This window comes from Sus scrofa, chromosome 6 (assembly GCF_000003025.6).
Source record: "Sus scrofa isolate TJ Tabasco breed Duroc chromosome 6, Sscrofa11.1, whole genome shotgun sequence".
Lineage (NCBI taxonomy): Eukaryota > Metazoa > Chordata > Mammalia > Artiodactyla > Suidae > Sus > Sus scrofa.
In genome coordinates this window covers 45,509,732-45,532,483 of record NC_010448.4, presented here as the reverse complement: position 1 = coordinate 45,532,483, position 22,752 = coordinate 45,509,732, and the positions used below count along the sequence as shown (strand labels likewise).

Sequence of the window (22,752 nt, the reverse complement as noted above, 5' to 3'; positions counted from 1 at the left end):
GAGGGACCATACTACCTAAGTCAACGGTATTCAGTGATGAGATACCTGTCTTTCTGCTTGAAAAGTCATTTCACTTGACAAATATTTTCAGAGCTGCTTATGTGTCAAACAATATTGCCACGCTTAACTGTCACTCTTGGCACTGTTAATAGATGGCACTGGAAGCAGGGAGGAGATTATATGTTTCAGCTTGAGGAACACAGCCAAGAACTCCAAGGAAATTATGATGACAAGAAAACTAAGTCATCACCGCATTGTTGCAATCTATTGAAAAGAAAGGTGTGAAGATGATTGGAAAGCTAAAATAGCAAATATTGTTTAAAATCCCATCTGTTACATCTTATTTCCTTTCCTATTTATTTATTTTTTTGGTCTTTTTCATATGGAGGTTCCGAGGCTAGGGGTTCGATCGGAGCTGTAGCTGCCGGCCAACACCACAGCCACAGCAATGGAGGATCCAAGCCACCTCTGTAACCTACACTACAGATCATGGCAACACCATATCCTTAACCCACTGAGCGAGGCCAGGGATAGAACCTGAGTCCTCATGGACGATGGTCAGATTCATTAACTGCTAAGCCGCAACGGGAACTCCTCTTACATCTTATTTCTGTTTCAAACGTTAATCATTGCTCTCCAGAAGAGAATTTTTTAAATTTAATTTGTTTTTGTTTCTTAAGACCACACCCACAGCATATGAAGGTTCCCAGGTTAGGAGGTGAATCAAAGCTGTAGCTGCCGGCCTGCACCACGGCCACAGCAACTCAGGATCTGAGCTGTGGCTGTGACCTACACCACAGCTCACGGTAATGCCATATCCCCAACCCACTGAGTGAGGCCAGGGATAGAACCTGCATCCTCATGTATACTAGTCGGATTTGTTTCCACTGAGCCACAAAGGGAACTCCCCAGAAGAGAATTTTAAACATTAAAGAAAATGTTTAGATAAAGTTATTTTTCTTGGAGTTCCCACTGTGGCACAGTGGGCTAAGAATCCAACAGCAGTGGTTTTGAAATGGAGTTTTAACTAAAGAACAACTCCTCCTTGGCTAAGAAAGCAGCTGCAAGCCTTTCCAGCTGTGCTAATCACTATGCCACCCTTCTTGTAATAATGTAACAACTGTGTGCTCTCTGCCCAAGCCAGCAGCCCTGCTAATCAGGTACCCAGCATTGCTGATCAGTTCTGCTTCTGTAACCTTGCCGGCTCAGTTTCTTCGGGAGGAACACTGTCTGCTTGGGGATGGGGGAGCTCCGGGATGCTTACATGGGAAAATCAAGACCTTGTAGTGTATAAAAGTTACTGAGAACAAAGACCTGGTGCTCAGACTCTGGAGGTGACTCCTCTGAGCCCGCACTGGTGCTGAATAAACCTTGCTTTTCCATATCTCCGAGTGCTGTTTGTCTCCTTCCGTTGCCACGATTTTTGTGGTTTCCGCAACAGTTTGGGTTCAATCCCTGACCCAGGAATGTCCATATGCCACAGGTGCAGCCATAAAAAGAAAGAAAGAAAAAGGTTGTTTTCCTTTACAAAACCCATACTTAATGATTGTGTTAAACTTGCTGCCAAATAAAGGTAATGAATGTTATAGCTAGTTTGGTTTGCACTGAAGAATGACTGAAAGACATCGTTTTGAGCAGTATTAATACCCAAGGGTTCCAGAGTTCCTGTCATGGCGCAGCAGAAACGAATCTGACTAGGAACCATGAGGTTTTGGGTTTGATCCCTGGCCTTGCTCAGTGGGTTAAGGATCCAGCATTGCTGTGATGTAGGTCGTAGACTCAGCTTGGATCTGGCCGTGAGCTGTGGTGTAGATGGCAGACAAGGCTCGGATCCAGTGTTGCTGTGGTTGTGGCGTAGGCTGGCAGCTGCAGCTCTGATTCAACACCTAGCCTGGGAACCTCCATATGCCACAGGTGCAGCCCTCAAAAAGACAAAAACAAAACAAAACAAAAAAACCCTAATATCTGAGAGTTCCATGGTGGCTCAGCAGGTCAAGATCCAGCAGTTCTCACTGCTGGGGTACAGGTTTGGTTCTTGACCCAGGAACTTTTGCATGTGCTGGGTGTAGCCAAAAAGAAAAAAAAAAAGAATATCCAGATACATGAAAAATATGTTGCTATCATTAGGCATATGTTCATTTATTTGCATGAACCAGTATTTCCATCTTTGCACAAATTAAAAATAAAGGACCTATTGATAGATGGATGGGTAAACAAAATATGGTATATCCATAGAATGGAATATTTATTCAGCTTTAAAGAGGAAAGGAGTTCCCGTCGTGGCACAGTGTTTAACGAATCCGACTAGGAACCATGAGGTTGCGGGTTCCATCCCTGGCCTCGCTCAGTGGGTTAAGGATCTGGCATTGCATGAGCTGTGGTGTGGGTCGCAGACGCAGCTCGGATCCCATGTTGCTGTGGCTCTGGTGTAGGCCGGCGGCTACTGCTCCAATTCGACCCCTAGCCTGGGAACCTCCAAATGCCATGGGAGCGACCCAAGAAATGGCAAAAAGACAAAAAAATAAAAAATAAATTAAAAAAAGAGGAAAGAAATTCTGACATATACTTCAACAGGTAATTAGACATTCTAAGTGAAATAAGCCAGATACAAAAGGAGAAATATTGTATGATTGCATTTTCTTTTGTTTCTTTCTTTTCACAGTCACATCTGCGGCATAGGGAAGTTCCTGGGCTAGGGGTTGAATCGGAGCTGCAGCTACCAGTCTACACCACAGCCACAGCAATACCAGATCCAAGTCATGTCTGCAACCTATGCCCCACCTTGCAGCAATGCCAGATCCTTAACCCACTGAGCAAGGCTAGGGATCACTAGACCCCTAGCCTGGGAACCTCCATATGCTGCAGGCACGGCTCTAAAAGGACAAAAGAAAAAAAAACAACCCACGTCTTCACAGACACTATGTCAGGTTCTTAACCTGCTGAGCCACAACGGGAACTCCGTATGATTCCATTTTATGTAAGATGCCTAAGAGGAGTCAAGTTCATTGACAGAAAGTAGAATGGTTGGGTGATGTCAAAGAAGATGGCAGAGTCAGAAGCGTCATGAATCCACTGCATAGACCACAACTGTACCGGCAGATTTTTTTTTTTTTTTTTTTTTTCCTTTTTAGGGCTGAACCCATGGCGTATGTAAGTTCCCAGGCTAGGGGTCGAATTGGAGCTACAGCTGCCAACCTACACCACAGCCACAGCTACTTGGGATCTGAGCCAAGTCTGGGACCCATACCACAGCTCACAGCAATGCCAGATCCTTAACCCATTGAGCGAGGCCAGGGATCGAACCTACATCCTCATGGATCCTAGTTGGATTTGGTAGCTGCTAAGCCATGAAGGGAACTTCTGGCAGAATCCTTCTGATGTAACTATTCTGGAACTCTGAAGTCTATTTGAAGGCTCATAGCTTCCAGAGGAAGGCTTGGCTGGTCATTCATGGTCAGTTTCAGCTTAGCTAGTGTGGTGGCTGCTATTCATCCCCTCTCCCCCAGCCCGTGGCAGGCAGCCACACCAGCGATCCTAGATCAGCTTGACACAACCAGTATGGGCAATAGGACCTGGCCTCCAAATATCAGAGATCTGCATTCTCATTGCTAATTACTCCAGATCATGGAAGTGCAGACACAGAAGCAGGCCACTCCTGTTGCAACCCCACCAGCTGAAGTGGTTTCCAAGGGTTTTAAAGTGACAATGAGTATTTTGTTTTGTTTTTCCCTTTGTTCCTTTTTCCCCTTCTGGAAACCAGGCATTTAAAGAGTATGACATGCAAAATCAGACCCAGGCCCGAGGGAATTTAGAAAGTCACTGCCCATGTCCAGGCAAAAACGCAAAAGCTCAGAAAACACCTGAGATAACGTGAAGCTTGTTACGGAATCTGCACTTGGGGCTGCTTGTCTGACATTCAGCCAAGCCCATCTATCGACACTGGATTGCGGTGAAGGAAAATACAGTGTTTATTTGCAGGGCGCCCAAGCAAAGAGAACAAAGAGCTCATGCTCAAATGACAGCCCCCCCCCCCAATGGCTTCCAGGGAAGGGTTTTTAAAAGCCATGTGAGGGAGGCAGCTGCAGGTTCTTGATCAGCTTGTGCTCAATTCCCCAGCTGGTTGGCCTCAAGGTTTTGCACATCATCAGTCTTCAGATTGCAACCAGTCTGGGGTCTGTGTGCTTGAGGTCAGCCGTTTTCATCTGCTGAGGATCTGACTCCTCAAAAGAACATTTTAGGAATGCGGGTCAGACCTTTGTATCGTTCAGGGAACTGGGGGTTCAGGCTGCTCTGTGACTGGTTTTTAGTCTAAATTGTTACCAGTTTCCCAGCTCAGCAGCTATGTTTTGTTTCTTTTTTCCTTTATTTTTTTCTTTTTTTTTTTTGTCTGTTTAGGGCTGTACCTACAGCATATGGAAGTTCTCAGGCTGGGGATCAAATCAGAGCCACAGCCACAGCCACACTAGATCCGAGCTGCATTTGCAATGACGCAAGCTCACAGCAATACCAGATTCTTAACCCACTGAGCGAGGCCAGGGGTTGAACCCACATCCTTATGGATACTAGTCGGGTTCTTAACCCACTGAGCCACAATGGGAACTCCTATTTTTTTTGTTTCCGTATCTTCACATTTCCTAGTCATTAACTCTTGAACAAGCCTTTTGGGACTCAACAGACACCTGGGAAACTAAAGCAAAAGGCTCTTACATAAAAAAATCAGGGACGCGGGGGCTTGCGTGCAGTTCAAACTCTATATCATCCCTAAACAATTAACATTAATTCCTTCATATGATAAAATATCACATTTCCCTATTGGGTCATATTATACTTTTATATTTTTTGTTTGTTGAAAACATACACATGTTACTTGCTCAAATCAGGATCAATATTGTTGAATGAATTTACTAATTTGGGGGAAAAATTATCCTTTTATGACTGGGGAAGGCTGACCCTCTTGTTGCGGTTTTGTCATTGTTGCTGTGTTTTGGGGTTTATTTTTTGGTTTTTTTGCCTGGCAGGATACACAAGAAAACATAAAATGGCTTCTCTGGAGAGGGATTCAGAGTCCTCAGAGGAAAGAAGACTTTTCTTCCTGTTCGTGGTTATGAATTTTAAAATATGTTGAACTCATGATCTATTCAACAATTGGGTGGATAAAAGTCAAAAGTGTCTAAAAGGCAAGTCCCTAAAACATCAGAGTAGTGTGGGAAGGTAGAGGTGGGAGTGGCCTTTTTCAGACCTGCCACAAGATGGCAGCAGAGCGACACTGAGCTTCGTTGCGGACTCGAAGGCTGCCCGGCTGGGGTCATAACACAAATCCTGTTCCTGCCCACCTCTATCCTGAGCAGCGTGACTGCGGCTGGGCTAAATCACACTCAGATTCCTGACCCACAGAATATGTGAAATAATGCTTCTCGTTGTTTTAAGCTGCTATTTGGGGTGATTTTTATCTTATTTTTGTCTTTTTAGGGCCACACCTGCAGCACATGGAAGTTCCCAGGCTAGGGGTTGATTCAGAGCTGCAGCTGCCGGCCTACACCACAGCCACGGCAACGTGGGATCTAAGCCACATCTGTGACCTACACCACTGAGCTCATGGCAACACCAGATCTTTAACCCACTAAACAAGGCCAGAGATGGAGCAAACGTCTTCACGGATGGATGCTAGTTGGGTTCGTTACCACTGAACCCATGATGGGAACTCCTGGGGTGATTTGTTACTTGGCAGTTATATGCTAGACCTCATACCATTACACCAAAAAATAGCTGAGTATGTACTTCCAAAATGTAGAGACTCGACCAAAAAAAATGTAGTCATTTTTCTTTTTTTTTTAAGTTTTATGGACACACTCACAGCATATGGAAGTTTGCAGGACAGGGATTGAATCCCAGCTGCAACATAGGTTCCTTTATCCCACTGTGCAGGGCTGAGAACTGAACCCCTGCCTCTTGCGGCAACCCAAGCCACCACAGTCAGATTTTTAACCCACTGTGCCACAGTTGGGGGCTCTGAGACTCTGAGGGTTTTTTTTTTTTTTTTTTTTTTTGATATTAGGGTTTTTTTTGTTTGGTTTGGTTTGGTTTTTGTCTTTTTAGGGCCAAACCCCCAGCATATGGAAGTTCCCAGGCTAGGGGTCGAATCAGAGCTACAGCTGCCAGCCAGCGCCACAGCCACAGCAGATCCAAGCCAAGTCTGTGAACTATACCACAGCTCGAGGCAACGCTGGATCCTTAACCCACTGAGCGAGGCCAGGGATTGAACCCAACTCCTCATGGATACTAGTCAGGCTCTTTACTGCTGAGCCACAATGCGAACTCCAAGACTCATTTTTTAAAAATACAACCACAATAGCAATAAAATTTTAATTATATATATGTATACAGATACGTGTATATATATATATACACACACACACATATGTATATACATTCCCCTTATATTATCTTTCATCATGGTCTAGCATAAGAGACCGGATATAGTTCCTTGTGCTATTCAGTAGGATCTCATTGCTTATCCATTCTATTTTTAAATTTTTGTTTTCTTTTTGCCTGTTTTTCTAGGGCCGCTCCTGCAGCATATGGAGATTCCCAGGCTAGGGGTCTAATCAGCCTACACCAGAGCCACAGCAACGTGAGATCTGAACCGCGTCTGCAACCTACATCTCAGCTCACGGCAACGCCAGATCCTTATCCCACTGAGCAAGACCAGGAATCGAAACTGCAACCTCATCGTTCCTAGTCAGATTCGTTAACCACTGAGCCACGATGGGAACTCCTGCTTATCCATTCTAAATTTAACAGTTTGCATCTACTAATCCCAAACTCCCAGTCCATCCCAATCCCTACCCCCTGCAACCACAAGTTTGTACTATATGTCTGTGAGTCTGTTTCTGATTTGTAGATAGGTTCATTTGTGCCATATTTTATTTCGTCTTTTCTAGGGCCACTCCCACAGCATATGGAGGTTTCCAGGCTAGGGGTCCAGTCGGAGCTGTAGCCACCAGCCTACACCACAGCTACAGCCAGATCGGAACTGTGTCTGCAGCCTACACCACAGCTCACGGCAACGCCGGATCCTTAACCCACTGAGCAAGGCCAGGGATCGAACCCACAACCTCATGGTTCCTAGTCAGATTCGTTAACCACTGCACCACGAAGGGAACTCCTGTACCATATTTATTTATTTATTGTCTTTTTGTCTTTTGTTGTTGTTGTTGCTATTTCTTGGGCCGCTCCCGAGGCATGTGGAGATTCCCAGGCTAGGGGTTGAATCGGAGCTGTAGCCACCGGCCTACGCCAGAGCCACAGCAACGTGGGATCCGAGCCGCGTCTGCAACCTACACCACAGCTCACGGCAACGCCGGATCGTTAACCCACTGAGCAAGGGCAGGGACCGAACCCGCAACCTCATGGTTCCTAGTCGGATTCGTTAACCACTGCACCATGACGGGAACTCCTGTACCATATTTTAGATTCCACATATAACTGATATCATATGGTATTTGTTTTTCTCTGACTTACTTCACTTAGTATGAGAATCTCTAGTTCCATCCATGTTGCTGCAAATGGTATTATTTTGTTCTTTTTATGGCTGAGTAGTATTCCACTGTGTATATGTACCACATCATTTTTTTTGCTTTTTAGGGCCGCACCCTGGGTATATGGAGGTTCCCAGGCTAGGAGTCAAATCGGAGCTGCACCTGCCGGCCTATGCCACAGCCACAGCCACGCCAGATCCGAGCCGCATTGGTGATCTATACCACAGCTCACGGCAACACTGGATCCTTAACCCACTGAGCGAAGCCAGAATGGAACCCGCAACCTCTTGATTCCTAGTCAGATTCATTTCCACTGCACCACACTGGGAACTCCTGTACCACATCTTAATGCATTCATCTGTCGATGGACATTAAGGTTGCTTCTATGTCTTGGCTATTGTGAATAGTGCTGCTGTGAACATAGGGGTGCATGTATCTTTTTACATTAGAGTTTTGTCCAGATATATGCCCAGGAGTGGGATTGCTAGATCATATAGTAGCTCCATATTTAGTTTTCTGAGGAAATTCCATACTCTTCAAATTGATTGTACCAATTTATATTCCCACCAACAGTATAGGAAGGTTCCCTTTTCTCCACACCCTCTCCAGCATTTGTTATTTGCAGACTTATTAATGATGGCCATTCTGACTGGTGTGAATTGGCAGCTCATTGTAGTCTTGACTAGCATTTCTCTCATAATTAGTGATGTTGAGCATCTTTTCATGTGCCTACTGGCCATCTGTATGTCTTATTTGGAAAAATGTCTATTTAGGTCTTCTGCCCGTTTTTGTTTTTTTGGGTTTTTTTTTTTTACTGTTTGTTCATATCAAGATCCAAGTTGAGGTTGGCTGGTATATAAGTTCTTTAAACCACAGTATTCTGGTGCGTTTTTGTTACGACAATAAGTTCGTGCTAACACAGGGCAGCAGAGCCTACTCCCCCAGATGTCTCATCATCCCCCATTCGAGCCCTTTTGTCCTGCAAGTTGACGAACCCGTTCCTATTTATTTATTTATTTTTATTTATTTGTCTTTTTGTCTTTTCTAGGGCTGCAGCCGCCGGCATACGCCAGAGCCACAGCAATGTGGGATCCGAGCCACGTCTGCGACCTACACCACAGCTCAAAGCAACGCCGGGTCCTTAACCCACTGAGCAAGGCCAGGCATCGAACCCACAACCTCATGGTCCCTAGTCGGGTTCATTAACCACTGAGCCACGGTGGGAACTCCAGGAGTGTGGGTTTTTTTTTTTTTTTTTTTTTTTTGTCTTTTTTGTTGTTGTTGTTGTTGCTATTTCTTGGGCCGCTCCCGTGGCATGTGGAGATTCCCAGGCTAGGGGTTGAATCGGAGCTGTAGCCACCGGCCTACGCCAGAGCCACAGCAACGCGGGATCCGAGCTGCATCTGCAACCTACACCACAGCTCACGGCAACGCCGGATCGTTAACCCACTGAGCAAGGGCAGGGACCGAACCCGAAACCTCATGGTTCCTAGTCGGATTTGTTAACCACTGCGCCACGACGGGAACTCCGGGAGTGTGGGGTTTAATGCTCTGTGGTTGCCACGTTGTAATTCTTCATGTTATTTATGTTTATGTTTTAAAAGTGAAGTCTGCTGGGACCATGGAGCAGGCACCAGGGACTTAGAGCCTGACCCCTGTGGATTTTCTCCTCCCCTGCTCTCCGTCTCCCTGAGACAGCCTCTTAGCTGCTTATTCTTCTGCTCCTGGGCCCTCAGCATAGAGATGGTTGGCAGGGGTGAGTGTCCTGCCCACCTTTGATCCAGGTTCCTGGCTCTTCATTTTTCTTTTTTTGCTTTTTTACGGCTGCACCCGAGGCATATGGAGGTTCCCAGGCCAGGGGTCAAATCAGAGCTACAGCTGCCAGCTTACACTACAGCCATAGCAACGCCAGGTCTGAGCCGAGTCTGCGACCTATACCACAGCTCACGGCAATGCCAGATCCTTAACCCACTGAGCGAGGCCAGGGATTGAACCCAAAACTTCATGGTTACTGGTCGGATTCGTTTCCACTGTGCCACCGTGGGAACTCCTCCTGGCTCTTCTTGGAAGGGAAGTTGCATCACCCTGTAGGGAGCGAGCCCACGGGAAGGAAAATGCTTTGTTCAACTTCTCCACCTCTGGTCAGGGCGCAACGCATTGGTCTAGTGGCTGGTGGGAGGGGAGGAGAACCTGGCACCAGCAGCTGCTTGTTTAGGCACACACACAAAGTTGCCTCACGATCACAGGTGACCAAGAGAGTTCATACACACCCCAGGGTGTCCCTTGCTCTAGGGAGCATGACACTGAATAATAAAAACACCACGACAGGTTAAGAGCAATCATGGGAGAAAGAAAAAAGCTTTATATTTAAGTTTTGTTGTTTTTGTTTTTTATCTTTTCTAGGGCGGCATCCTTGGCATACAGAGTTCTCAGGCTAGGGGTCTAATTGGAGCTGCAGCTGCCAGCTTTCACCACAGCAATAGCAACACCAGATCTGAGCCACATCTGTGATATATACCACAGCTCAAGGCAACCCTTAACCCACAAAGCAGGGCCTGGGAGCAAACCTGTGTCCTCATGGATACTAGTCGCGTTCATTACCACTGAGCCACAAGGGGAATGCCTATATTTTAGTATTTGTAATGGTGATTTGTTTCTTGCTGTTTGAACAGGGGCCCCATAGAGTAGTCTTACTTAGAAGGCACTCCTTCAGCCTTTCCAACCTTCCTGGTATACACTGTCAGAGCAATTTCTTTCTTTCTTTGGCTGCACCCGAAGCATGTGAAATTTCCCAGGCCAGGGCTCGAACCTGAGCCACAGCAGTGACCCAAGCCGCTACAGTGACAACACTAAATCCTTAACCTGCTGCACTGCAAGAGATTTCCCCCCACCCCCACCCTGCCGATTTGTATTTTCTTCTTGGAATACTGATCCTACACAAATGCAGATAACAGGGGACAGCTGGGTGAGTGAGCACAGGTGCAGCCACTTTCTGAGGATGGCCAGAATTATCTAGATGGCTAGAATCTAGGAGAAGCACCGAGGTGTTACTTTGTTAAGTGGGTGGGAGTGACCAAATCAGAGAACATTTGGATTACATTGTACTGCCTTCAACAAATACTGATCAAATCCACCCATGTGCCAGGTGCTAGGGATGCAACCGAAGTCTAAAGTTAACAAATAGGAGTTCCCCTTGTGGCTCAGTAGTTAAAGAATCCGACCAGGAACCGTGAGGTTGCGGGTTCCATCCTTCCATCCCTGGCCTTGCTCAGTGGGTTGAGGATCCGGCGTTGCCTGAGCTGTGGTGTAGGTCTCAAACGCGGCTCGGATCTGGCGTTGCTGTGGCTGTGGTGTAGGCTGGCAGCTACAGCTCCGATTCGACCTCTAGCCTGGGAACCTCCATATGACGCGGGAGCGGTCCTAGAAAAGGCAAAAAGACTAAAATAAAATAAACAGATAGATAAATAGAGCAGCTACACTGCTTTCCAGGATGAAGAACTGGGCTTGGGAATAAGGTAATAGGAAGAAGCAAAGACGGTTGCTATGCAGCGGAGTCCTTTCGTACGCCTATTTAGATTACGCAGAGTCAGCTGCAAGGATTCACAATAAACCGAGAATGAAAAACAAGTACTTAAACAAGGAAAATTATCCTGCGCTTCCACTCAGCGAGTGAGCAGCATTTGCCCCTGTGAATATGAGACAGGGGCGTAATCTACCACTTCCAGGCTTCCCATCTCTCACCTGGATGAGGTGGGAGCGGATTGCATTTTCCAAACAACACGGTCCCTAAGCCCCAGATGCACACTAATGTTTAGCCAAAGCCACAGCAATGTGTTTCGACATGGTAGGAAAAAGGACTGCACTTGGACGTAAACATGGTTATCTTACCTTTCCTCACTCGCTCTCCAACATCAACCGGACGGAGAGGGATCCGAGGGACCGGACCCGAGGCACTGCACTTGCTCCAGGCTGGGATCTCCGCAGAAACAACCCCAAAATATAGTCTCTGGGGCCGCTTTTCTCTCCACGTGGACCAACAGAATCCCAAGATGAGTTACAGATGGGTGCTCCGACCACTTGGCGCTGGGATGCGGGGACGAGGTTGCAGCGTCTTCTCCGCCCACCTACTGGACGAATCCGAAAGCGGCCGCGGGGCTGCGCGGCGGTGGGGCGCGCCGAGGGCGTGGCCTGGGATTCCCCGGGAAGGGAGGGCACCGTGTGTCCTTGGGCCGAGAGGGGAGGTGACTCCGGCCGAAGAGGAGGACGCAGGATGAGGGCCCTGCGGGTGAGGGCCCCCACGGGTCGGGTTGGGGTCCCCAACCTGGAATCCCTCGCCCCTGTGCAAGACTCCCCAAACATCCCGGCATCTGGGGACTTGGATCGTGAGCCCCTGTCAGGGCTTGGGACCCCCTCCCCCAGCTCCCAACACGAGAGCTGCTGAGACAGCTGGGGACCCACTGACACGGCCCGAAGCCCCGAGTTTGAACTTCTTCCCTTCATCCAGGGCACCTGTAATACCTCGGGACCTCGGTCCCGGGAACTTCACGCCTCTTCCCCGCCCCCGGAGTTCTTAGGCAGCAGGGGAACCCCCGAGGCACCCCGGATCCAGTCCTGACTTTCCCCTGGGACCTGAGCTCCTCCCCTTAATCCAGGGACCCGCAAAAAAAAACCATGTCGGGACTTGGACCTGCAGAACATGAGTCTCCTTCCCGGTCCGACCCTCTTCCAGGACCCTCTAGACAGCCTGGTAACCTCCGAGCCTGACCTTCTAGGCACGGGTCCCCTTCTTCTGGGCCTTTTTGAGCAGGACCCCCTCCCCCACTCGTGCCGCCAGTTCGGATCTTGGAGACGCTCCCAAGGGACAGAACTATCCCCAAGTCAGAGCCTCGGAAAGCCCGACACCCTCCCCCCGGCGAGGGTCTCCTCTCCAGGCGCCGCCAGTACCCCTCCACCCCGTCCCCACAGGTCTCCCAGGCTCTGGTCCGCTCCTTTAGCTCAACCGCCCGGAACCGCTTGGAGAACCGAGTGGCTGAGAAACAGAAAATCTTCCAGGTAGGCGGAGCGACGGCCGGGGTTGGCGGGGAGGACTCCCCGCCGCTTGCTTGGTCCGGAGGGAGTCGTGGAGGCTGGAGTTTAGGGTCCACAGAGAGAAGGCGGCTCCTTTCTCATCGAATTCCCCCAACATCCAGGCGGACAATGACCTCCCGGTGCATTTGAAGGGCGGTGCAACTGACAACATCCTGTACCGAGTGACTATGACTCTGTGTCTGGGGGGTGAGTGCAGGATGGGAGTGGGGAAGGGGCTGGTTCCAGGGCTAGGGTTCGGGGAGGCAGGGTGGACAGTATGGGACTCTGTACTGGTAAATAGGGAAGGAGCACCCTAGGGCTTGGGCCCTTGTCCCAGGAGGGCTGCTGGACTCGTGATGGGTCTGGGGAGAAAGCCTGCAGCTTGGTCTGGATCAAGGTCCAGGATTTCCCATTTGAAGTGAAGTTTGAGAAGGGAGCTGGAGCTGGGAGTAGGGCTGAGATCCAGGATGGTGACTGAGGAGTCTGGGGGAGGGGGGCTCAAAAGGGTTCAGGGGGGAAACTAGGGTCTCATTCTGTATCTCACACACTCCCTCCCTAGGCACTGTCTATAGCCTGTACTGCCTCGGCTGGGCCTCCTTCCCTCACAAGAAGTGAGACCAAGAAGTCTGCAGGACCTCAACAAGCATCAATAAATGTTCTGGCTTCCTGGGGAACCCAGCCCTGCTCTCTCCTGCGTGTGCCTCCCAGCCCATCCTTCCACCCCACAAGCAAATCGCTGCCCTGTGACAGCCCACTGCCCCAGCCCTTAATCCCTCATGCTAGACCGGAGCTACCTCTCAGCCTTCCTAGCAGGGCTGGAATCCCAAAAGGCAGCCCTGGGCTGCCCCATGGGGCCTGGGGACCTGGCATGGGACAGGGGCTTTGTACCCTGGGATGGCAGCCCCTCTCCCTGCAGAGGCCCCAGGGTGGGGAAGAAGATGCGAGCTTGGCAGAGGCAAATAAGGACAGACTCACTCGAGCACAGAAGCTGAGAGGGGCAGACATGGCCTTGGGGGACAGAGCCAGAGCTGGCACTGAGACCTCCCACCAGCTTGGCCCTCACAGCAGAAGCAGAGATGGCCCAGGCTTCTAGGTCCCAGGCTCGGCCTCCCTTAGGATCTGTGAGACATCTCAGCAAGAATGAGGCTACAGCTCAACTGGGATCCACACTGAGAAAGATGAGGGCTAAGAGACACACAGAGACAGACTCCCTCTGCCCCAGAAGCAGCCAGAGCCACCCATCTGCTCCCAGGACAGGAGGCCGACCTCAGGACAGCAGCAAGTAGGTGCATTTATTTCCTCCTGGGCCTGGCAGGCTGAGGGCAGAATACAGACAAAGGCACTGGGGCACGTGGGCCTGTCATGGCCTGGAGTTGGGCTGCCTGGGTGGTAACTGAATGGGTGTGCCAGGGAGTGAAGGGACTGGACTGATCCTCCCAGAACAGAGAGAAAGGCCCTTGGGGTGTGGAAGCAACAAAAATGTTGGGCTTGGCACTGGTGCAAGAGAGGGCTAATGGAGCGGGTATGAGATGGGTGCACGGGTGTGGGGTGACTGTCGGGGCAGGGCGTGCTGAAGCATGTTGGGCTCTGGCTGTTGACTGAGAATCTGGGTGCCAACGGCTGGGAGAACAGGAAGGAGTGTGGGTCCACAGAACCCACGAAGATGTGGCTGCGGATGAGATCAGCCCTGGGAGAGACCGAAGAGTCCAAGGTGACTCCCTCAGCGAGGCGACGAGGGGGCAGGTCTGGGGCTCCCGTTCAGGAATACATGGTCAGCTGCAGCCACTGGGGAGAGGAGGGTACGGAGGGTGAAGCGCAGGGCACCTCGCCATTCCAGCAGCCCCCCTCTGCCCGCGCCCAGGGATTGCTGGGAAAACGAGCTGGTACGTGGGGCTGAGAGGAGGGCCCGTGCTAGGTTCCCACATCCCAGGATAAGGGTTCTTTTTTTTTTGTCTTTTTCTAGGGGCGCTCCCACGTCATATGGAGGTTCCCAGGCTAGGGGTTGAATCAGAGCTGTAGCCTCGGCCTACACCACAGCCACAGCAACACCAGATCCGAACCACGTCTACGACCTGCACCGCAGTTCATGGCAACGCCGGATCCTTAACCCACTGAGCAAGGCCGGGGATCGAACTGGCAACCTCATGGTTCCTAGTCAGATTCGTTAACCACTGAGCCATGACGGGAACGCCTAAGAGTTCTTTTTTTTGCTTTTTTTTAAGGGCCTCATTTGAGGCGTATGGAAGTTCCCAGGCTAAGGGTCAAATCGGAGCTGCAGCTGCCGGTCACAGCCACAGCCACACAGGATCTGAGCCAACTCTGTGACCTACATCACAGCTCATGGCAACGCTGGATTCTTAACCCACTGATCAAGGCCAGGGATCGAACCAGCATCCTCATGGATACAAGTCGGGTTCATTTCCACTGAGCCATGGCAGGAACTCCAAGGACAGGGGTTCTTACCTCCTGGATGTTCACCTGGATTTGTCCAGTACCATCTTTGTCAAGAGATTTGAAGGCACCTGGAGAAAAGAAGGGTTGAAGGGATTGGCTTTTCGGATAAAAATATACTAATATATGGGAGGACGATAATAATAGCTCGAACTCTACTGAGTAATAAAGTGCTTTCCGTGTATTAACTCATTTAACCCAATTCTGTGAGATAAGCATCATTTTAAAATAAGGCACAGAGAAGTGAAGTGATGTGCCCCACATCACACAGCGAGAAAGTGAGGAAACAGGTTGGAACCCAGACTGTTACCTGCACACCCCTCATGAGCCTCTGCCCAAGCCTCAGCCTCCCACCCACCTCTAAGCTCCATGCCCTCCAGTTCTGGCCCGAGCAGCTACTGGAACGAGGCTCTGCACTTCCTACTCCTACAGGCTGGTGTGGTCCTCACTCCTGCCCTGACACTCAACCCCACATTCCCACTCAGAGCCAGACCGAGGCATCCACATTGCTGCTTCTCACTCACCACTCAGTTACCACCCTCGTGTCCACACAAGTGGGACCCTGACACTGCATTCATGCGGCATATGACCCCAGGCTAGGAGTCAAACTGGAGCTGTAGCCGCCGGCTTACGCCACAGCCACACCAGATCCGAGCCGCATCTGTGACCTACACCACAGCTCACGGCAACGCCAAATCCTTAACCATTGGGCCTGTCCTCATGGATGCGAGTCATGTTTGTTCCCGCTGAGTCATGATGGGAACTCCTCCACCGGAGATCTTACTGCATTGTTTTCCCTGAGTTCTGAGGAGTTGGGAGAGCTTCCTAAAGCTAAACCTGAGACCCTGTCCTTCCCTGGCCTAGAACCTGCTGGGCTCTCCACTGTCCCCGATAGTGTCTGAGCACTCCTTGCACTTGGCATTCACACCCCTGCCTGGCCTGACGATGCCCACTGCTCCTACTTGAAACCTAGGTTCCTTCTCTATAAAATGGGGACAGTAATTCCCACTTCACAGGGTTGGGTTGTGTGTGTGTGGGGTGTGTGTTTTGTTTTGTGTTTTGCTTTATTTTGTTTTGCATTTTAGGACCACACGTGCGGCATATAGAAGTTCCCAGGCTAGGGGTCGAATCAGAGCTGCAGCTGCTGGCTTACGCCACAGCCACAGCAATGCGGGATCCAAGCCATGCCTGTGACCTACACCACAGCTCACAGCAACACTGGATCCTTAACCCACTGAGCGAGGCCAGGGATTGAACCTGCATCCTCATGGATACTACTTAGGTTCGTTACTGCTGAGCCACAACGGAAACTCCCTCACAGGGCTGTCTTAAGGATTCAGTGCACAAACATTCACAAGAGCCCTCATGACCCAGCCCTCCCGACCCCTCCCTGACTTGTGTCTCCCCTTCCTTTTGAGTCCAACAAAAACCCAAAGCACCATCTTCTCTTCCTTCTGGGCTTTTGCACAGGCTGTTCCCATTCAACAATCAACCTCCTGGTGAGGTCGCTCCCCCTCATCCCTCAGGTCTCAGCTCACGTGTGCTCTCCTCCTGGAAGCCCTCCTTAACCCCTTAAGCTGCATCAGGTGCCTCATTACGTTTGAATAGTTGTGAGAGCTCCCCCAGCTACAAACCTCCACCCACTCTACCCTGAGCTTCCCCTCACGGCGCCCAGCACTCGCCTAGGCTTCCCCATCCCAGCCATAACCATGCCGAGCCCTCGCCGTGTGGCAATGTGCCTCTCCTCCTCTGGACTATGAGTGACATAAAGGCAGGATCTAAGATTCTTTCCGTCACTGCTGCGCCCCTCACAATGCCCATGCCAGGATCAGGCTCACAGGAGACCTGGCCAATGGAGGTTGGCCAAACCCCCTACCCAGGAAGAGAGCTGGGGTGTCACTCACGGAACATGGCATCCAGTCTGACCAGGCAGCTGATAAAGTTGTCAAAATCCATGTTCCCTCCCTCATCTGAGTAGCGTCGGATGATCATGCTGTAGAGATGCTCATTCAGGTGGAATCCTGAGAACAATTGATCTCTCAGTAGTGGGGACCCCATGACCCAACCCACTTCCGGCCCCAAACCAGCTCAGTCTGCCTCGCCAATCCCACCCCCGGCCCCACCACATTCCACACCTGCGGCTTCAAAGGCCCCTGGGAGTTCACTGCTGCCAATGGTCCCTGAACGGTCAACATCGAACTGTTTGTATATGGCCTGTGGGGACAAGAGCAGGGTTCGGCTGAGCCTCGGGGGGCATGGCCTCTCCATGGCTTGGGGGGCTTTGTGCTTTGAGTTTCAGAGGCCGCACACACCTGCCACTTTTTGATGTTGTTCCACAAGTACTTGAATTCCTCGAAGCCCAGCTTGCCGGTTGTGTCACTCTGGCAGGAGGGTGTTAAGAATACCTGTACCCAGATGTGCGCTGTATACCGTGTCTGTGATGATAATAACAGCCAAGCAGGGGAACCTGGGCTAAAATCCTAGTGCCTGTCTCATCCTAGTCATGTCACCTTGGGTGTGGCTTCATTTTTCATTTTGTCCATATTTTAGTTTATATTTGTAAATGATAAGGACTCTCTAAATAGAACCACTCAGGGAGTTCCCATAGTGGCGCAGTGGTTAACGAACCTGCCTAGGAACCATGAGGTTACGGGTTCGATCCCTAGCCTTGCTCAGTGGGTTAAGGATCTGGCATTGCCATGAGCTGTGGTGTAGGTCACAGACATGGCTCGGATCCTGCATTGCTATGGCTATGGTGTAGGCCGGCGGCTACAACCCCGATTAGACCCCTAGCCTAGGAACCTCCATGTGCCATGGGTGTGGCCCTAGAAAAGACAAAAAAACAAAAAAAAACCCATAACCACTCAGAATTCCTCATGTATAAAATTCTTCAAGGAGTTCCCGTTGTGGCTCAGCAGTAATAAACACAACTAGTATCCGTGAGGATTCGGATTTGATCGCTGGCCTTACTCGGTGGGTTAAGAATCTGGCATTGCCATGAGCTGTGGTGAAGGTCGAAGATATGGCTTGGATCCCATGTTGCCGTGGCGTAGGCCAGCAGCTGTAACTCCAATTCGACCCCTAGCCTGGGAACTTCCATATGCCACAGATGCAGCCCTAAACAGCAAAAAAAAAAAGGAAGGAAGGAAATCCCATCTTCACCAAGGCCTCCCCAAGACTGCCCTCAAGGATACATCCATCACAGCCACCATGCTTCGACATGTGTCAATGCCAAAACCATCAGTCTTCAGATCAGGGTCTGTGGGGAACAGGTTGAAAATCAGAGGTCAGAGATCACAGCTGCCCCAGCCACCATGCCCCTAAGCCTGCCCCATGTGTTGACGCCGGACACTCACGTCGGGTCACGACCTTGTTGAGAATGTTCATGAGTTCCGTGGCACTGACCTCCATGTCCTGAGGGGAAAAGTTAGGAATGGGTCGGGGTGACTGGAAGGGGTCTGTGCGTGTCATGAGGGAGGATGGGAACTTGAGGATTGTACACGTAAAGGGCAGCCCAAGGGAAGGCACCGGAGGATTCCGACAGGTCTGGGGACCCCAGGTTACTTACATCTCCAGCCAGCTGGGCAAAGAGCCTCCGAAACTGCCGGACCTCCTCACTCTCATTGGCCTCAATGTTGGAATAATGGGTGCGAGGGGGCTGCAGAAGGAGGAGATCTCAGAGCAGGAAGGGAGAGGGGTGTCCTGGCCAGGACAGCCCTAAATGGGAAAGTCAGAGTGGGCTGGGAGGTTGAGTGACCAGAGAATGAGAGGTGGCCAGTGATTAGGGAGCGGATACCACTAAGTTTGGGGACATGACAAGGGGGAGACTTCATGAGATAAATTTCATAAGGAGAGGTGTGGGGCTTTTTTCAGAGGGACAAGGACGGGTGCTGGAAAAGGCCTCCGAATGAGAAGGGGTCTCCGACTGCGAAGGGCGGCTTGAGTGCGAAGGGCGGCTTACCGGGGGCTCGGGGTTGTACTGCGCAGCCGCCTCACTGAAGGGAAACGGGAGAAGTTAGTGTAGAGCCAGGGGGCGGGGCCTCCAACTGGCAGCTCCAGCCCCACGACCCAGCCCACCAAGCCCCACCGCGTAGCCTGCCAGCCTACCTACCAGCTCCCTCCGCCTGCCTCATCAGTCTTTGCCCTCACCTGTCCCTATCCTTGCTGCCCTGGTTGTGCCCCCTACACAGTGGCGGATCTCTCAAAAGACAAAGCCCCTTCGAGGGCATACTTCCTAGAAGCCCGGCCCCAGCTTTCCCAGGGCCCACCTTCCTCAGGTCTCACCTGTCTAGGAACCTACTCCATCTCCACGGCTTCTGAACACTTGCGTCCTCCCAAGATCCCACCCCAGCTCCGTGAGTTCTCACTCCTTCAAGGGATCACATTCAGGGGCCAAAACTAACTAGGCCCCTACCGACCACCCGCCCTACCTCCCTCAGGACATTTTTCTATTTTAATCCAGCCAGTTCCTGGCCAGGCCCTGTCCCTTCAAGTCCTTTTCCCCTATCCCATTAAGCCTGGCCTTCTTCTGGGCACACCCCTGAACGCACCTACGAGGGCTATGCCGCGCCCCTAGGTAAGCTTTGCCCCAGTGAAGTGACACCCGGCTTCAGTAGCTCCGCCCCCTTAACGTTAGTCTCCAGGTTAGCGGAAGGAGGCTGCACCTGGCCATTAAGCCCCACCTGGCCCATCAAATTGTGTCTCCCACCACAGTCAAAACTACTCCCATATCAAGTCCCGCTCCCTGAACTCAATACAGTCGGCCTCCTCAAGGCCGGTCTGCTGGCCCAGACCAGCCCCAGCCTAATTAATGTTCCGGGTCCGGGTCTAAGTTACCCCATTCTATTCTTGCGGGACCAGCCTCCTCCTCCAGGCCCCGCCCCTCTGCAGGCCCCGCCTTACCTGATGGCGCTAATAACCCCGCCCAGGATGCGCATGGCAGTTCCGCCACCACCGCCGCCGCCTCCTCCGCCACCGCCGCCGCCACCGCCGCCTCCGGCCCCGCTGATCAGGCCTCCGAGCACATTCCCTAGGCCCCCGCCCAAGCCCCCGCCTCCCCCGCCGCCGCCGCCGCCACCCTTCAGGAACGAGTTAACCAGGAACATGGCTGTGACTCAAGATTCCTGAGGGGGAGAAAAAAGGAGTCAAGTTGCTGTCCCGTCCCTAAGCCCGCCCCTTCCCCCCCAAATACACGCATTTCTGGCTGCTGGACTGGGGGAAGTAATAAGAAGCCTCTGACTGGGGCTCGAGGGTTCATTCAGGATAGGGCCTGGGCTTCTGGGGGAGGGTGTCTCGGATGGGTGGCATAAAGTCGGATTATCTGGTTTGAAACCTCTTCCCGGTCCAAAGAGTCCATATCTGGCTCGAAGGACCCTGGACTGAGTATACGCATAGGCATCATTAAGCACCAGACACCAGCCAAGTCAAGTGGGGTTCTCGAGATGGGGGCCCCAAGCAGGCGCTCTAATCTGGGATTCAGAGCCCCAAAACTGATGTAGAGGTCTGGGGCGGATCAGGGCGTGGATCAGAAATTCTCTGCCTGGAGGCCCCAGGGCCAGGATTTAGGGAAGCCAGAATGTAAGCTTGCGGGTTTAGGTACAAACAGCAGCGAGATAACAGTGTCATTGCTGGGTCTGTGGGTTCGGGTCTAAGACTGTGGGTGTGAGCCCCGGGGTCCGAGATAACGGAGTCCCCATTAGAACTGAGATCGGATCTAGGATCGCGATTCTGGAGGCCGCACCCAGAGCTGAATTTACCGGCTACCTCTCAAATCCATGCTCCTACTTCAGAACCTGAGAGGGAGGGTGGAAGAGTCTCCGGGGCGGGATAACTGGGGCCAGACAGATCTAGGGGTTTGAACATGGGTCTAGGGGACTCCTGAGACCAAAATTGTAGGATCTCTATGGTTTTGGAGGCCGCCAGGGCCGGGCTTAGGGAGACCAGGGGGGAAGTCCGGACTGGGCGCTCACCGCCTCGTTCACGCGTCCGCGGGTCCGCTTCTCTGTGCAGCTCCTGGGCCTCCGGCTGCGTCCGGCTCCGCAGGGCGGGGCGGGTGACTCAGGCGGCCCGGGCAGGGTTAGGCTATGCAGGGCGGCCCGGACGGATTCCGCGCGGTCCTAGAGCCGGTATTAAAACTGCGCAGGCGCCTGCTGGCCCCGCCCAGTGTAACAGGGTGCGGCTGCTGAGAATTCGCTGTGCGTTTCCTGAGCCGCAGTTCTGACGCCGCCCGGAGTTCATAGACTGGAAATCTTTCTCTACGCCTTTCGGTCCCCAATGCAGGCACTCGGGGACCAGGACTCCGAGGTGACCCGAACAGTCGCCAAGCCTAAATGTTGTAGTGTGAATTGTCGTCCCAAAGCCAAGCCTCCAGATGTTTTTGGTCTGCTCGGATAGGGATTCTTGGGACTCTTGGCACTTGTACCCTATCCTAGCCTTGTCGCGACAGACAGCGTCTGGAGACCCCGGATTTTGTTTTGCTCACAGTCTGAGGACAAGCGCCCTCATCTGTGTGGGGGGACCCTGCAGGCACAGCCCTGATGGCAGCCCAGTTACTCCCAGGAATGGGACTTCTTTGTTCCTCCACCTGCACCCCTTTACCCCCTGGGTCAGGGTCACCAGAATCATTTTACTTGGATGGACCAAAAAAAATCATTTTACCTGGTCTCAGTCTTCCAGTCTCTAAAGAGGGTCCAGACACTGGAAGAGGCTGGGGGCCACAGCCTGGTTTCTGAAGCTTGATGTTCCCAAGGTCAGGTGGTGGGCAGGGTGGGGAATGCAACTGAAAGGAAAAATGGCAACTGAAGCAACCCTTGGAGCCCTTTTGCTTGCTCTCTAGTTGCAACCTTCAACCTGTGAGCGCCCAGTACTCTTTCAAGGCTCCTTCAGGCACACTGGCTGGCTGTCCAGCCCTTAGCCTCTTCCTGGGAAGCTGGTTCAGCTGGAGTTTGAATCCTGACTTTGCCTCTTAATAATTTGGGGTCCCATAACAGTGATTTAAACAATGATTTTCTAATCTGTAAAATGCCAACAAGGGTTTCCATGTCCCCACTTCTAGGCCTCTACGAGAATTTTGTGGTAAATGTTTAGTAAACAGTAGCTGTTGGAGTTCCTCTTGTGGCTCAGTGGGTTAAGAACTCAACTAGCATCCATGAGGATGCGGGTTAGATCCCTGGCCTTGCTCAGTGGGTTAAGGATCTGGTGTTGCTGCAAGCTGTGGCATAGGTCATGGATGTGGCTCAGATCTGGGGTTGCTGTGGCCGTGGCGTAGGCCCGGAAACTTTCATATGCCATGGGCGCAGCCCTAAAAAGACAAAAAAAAAAAAAAAAAAGAAGAAGAAGAAGAAGCTGTTAGCCTCTGTGTCTGTACCTGTGGTGTTCCCTCCTCCTGGAGGCCACCTGGGTCATCTCTTGTTCATCCTTAGATAATACTGATAAAAAAAATAACTGGGGAGTTCTTTTGTATGCATCAGATTGTCATCACAGCGGCCTGGGTCACTGCTGTGGTGTGGGTCCCATCCCTGACTCTGGAATTTCCACATGCTGCCAGCACGGCCAAAAAACAAAAACAAAACAAAGCAAAAAACTAACTGCCAAGCACCCTACTAAGTACCTTACATATATCGGCTCACATGTCCTCGTACCAGTCCTATGGGACGGATGCTATATGTTATCTCCATTTTACAAATAAGTAAACTGA

General features: G+C 51.3%; 3 protein-coding genes across 6 annotated transcripts in view; 1 reads left to right on the top strand and 2 right to left on the bottom strand.

The window, feature by feature from the left end:
* The window catches only part of ZNF146 (zinc finger protein 146), an 82,329-nt gene extending 70,730 nt beyond the window's left edge, over nt 1–11,599 (bottom strand). For 2 of the 4 annotated variants that reach the window (XR_002345318.1, XM_013998374.2), the window contains exon 1: nt 11,427–11,572. The gene's annotated coding sequence lies outside the window, so the exon portion shown is untranslated. Of the gene's footprint in view, nt 1–11,426 lie in introns of all 4 variants that reach the window. The other 2 variants (XR_002345320.1, XR_002345319.1) reach the window with 2 other exon arrangements.
* Nucleotides 11,763–13,259, top strand: COX7A1 (cytochrome c oxidase polypeptide VIIa-muscle/heart). Its single transcript, NM_214411.1, has 4 exons — nt 11,763–11,823; nt 12,504–12,590; nt 12,728–12,812; nt 13,165–13,259. Exons 1-4 carry the CDS (start codon nt 11,809–11,811, stop codon nt 13,218–13,220), a joined length of 243 nt encoding a protein of 80 aa, NP_999576.1. The 5' UTR covers nt 11,763–11,808; the 3' UTR covers nt 13,221–13,259.
* Nucleotides 13,874–21,074, bottom strand: CAPNS1 (calpain small subunit 1; the record flags this gene model as incomplete). The annotated part of the gene is given in 11 exon segments (NM_214318.2): nt 13,874–14,390; nt 15,069–15,127; nt 16,961–17,077; nt 17,192–17,270; nt 17,369–17,437; nt 18,251–18,315; nt 18,413–18,470; nt 18,625–18,714; nt 19,018–19,051; nt 19,959–20,179; nt 21,026–21,074. Coding segments are annotated over 10 exon segments (801 nt in total). The 3' UTR covers nt 13,874–14,363.

Excerpts from the sequence above, each read along its gene's own strand:
- COX7A1 (NM_214411.1), top strand. Across the intron at positions 12,591-12,727 it reads AGAAACAGAAAATCTTCCAG|GCGGACAATGACCTCCCGGT; the intron begins GTAGGCGGAGCG and ends CCCAACATCCAG. Across the intron at positions 12,813-13,164 it reads TATGACTCTGTGTCTGGGGG|GCACTGTCTATAGCCTGTAC; the intron begins GTGAGTGCAGGA and ends CTCCCTCCCTAG.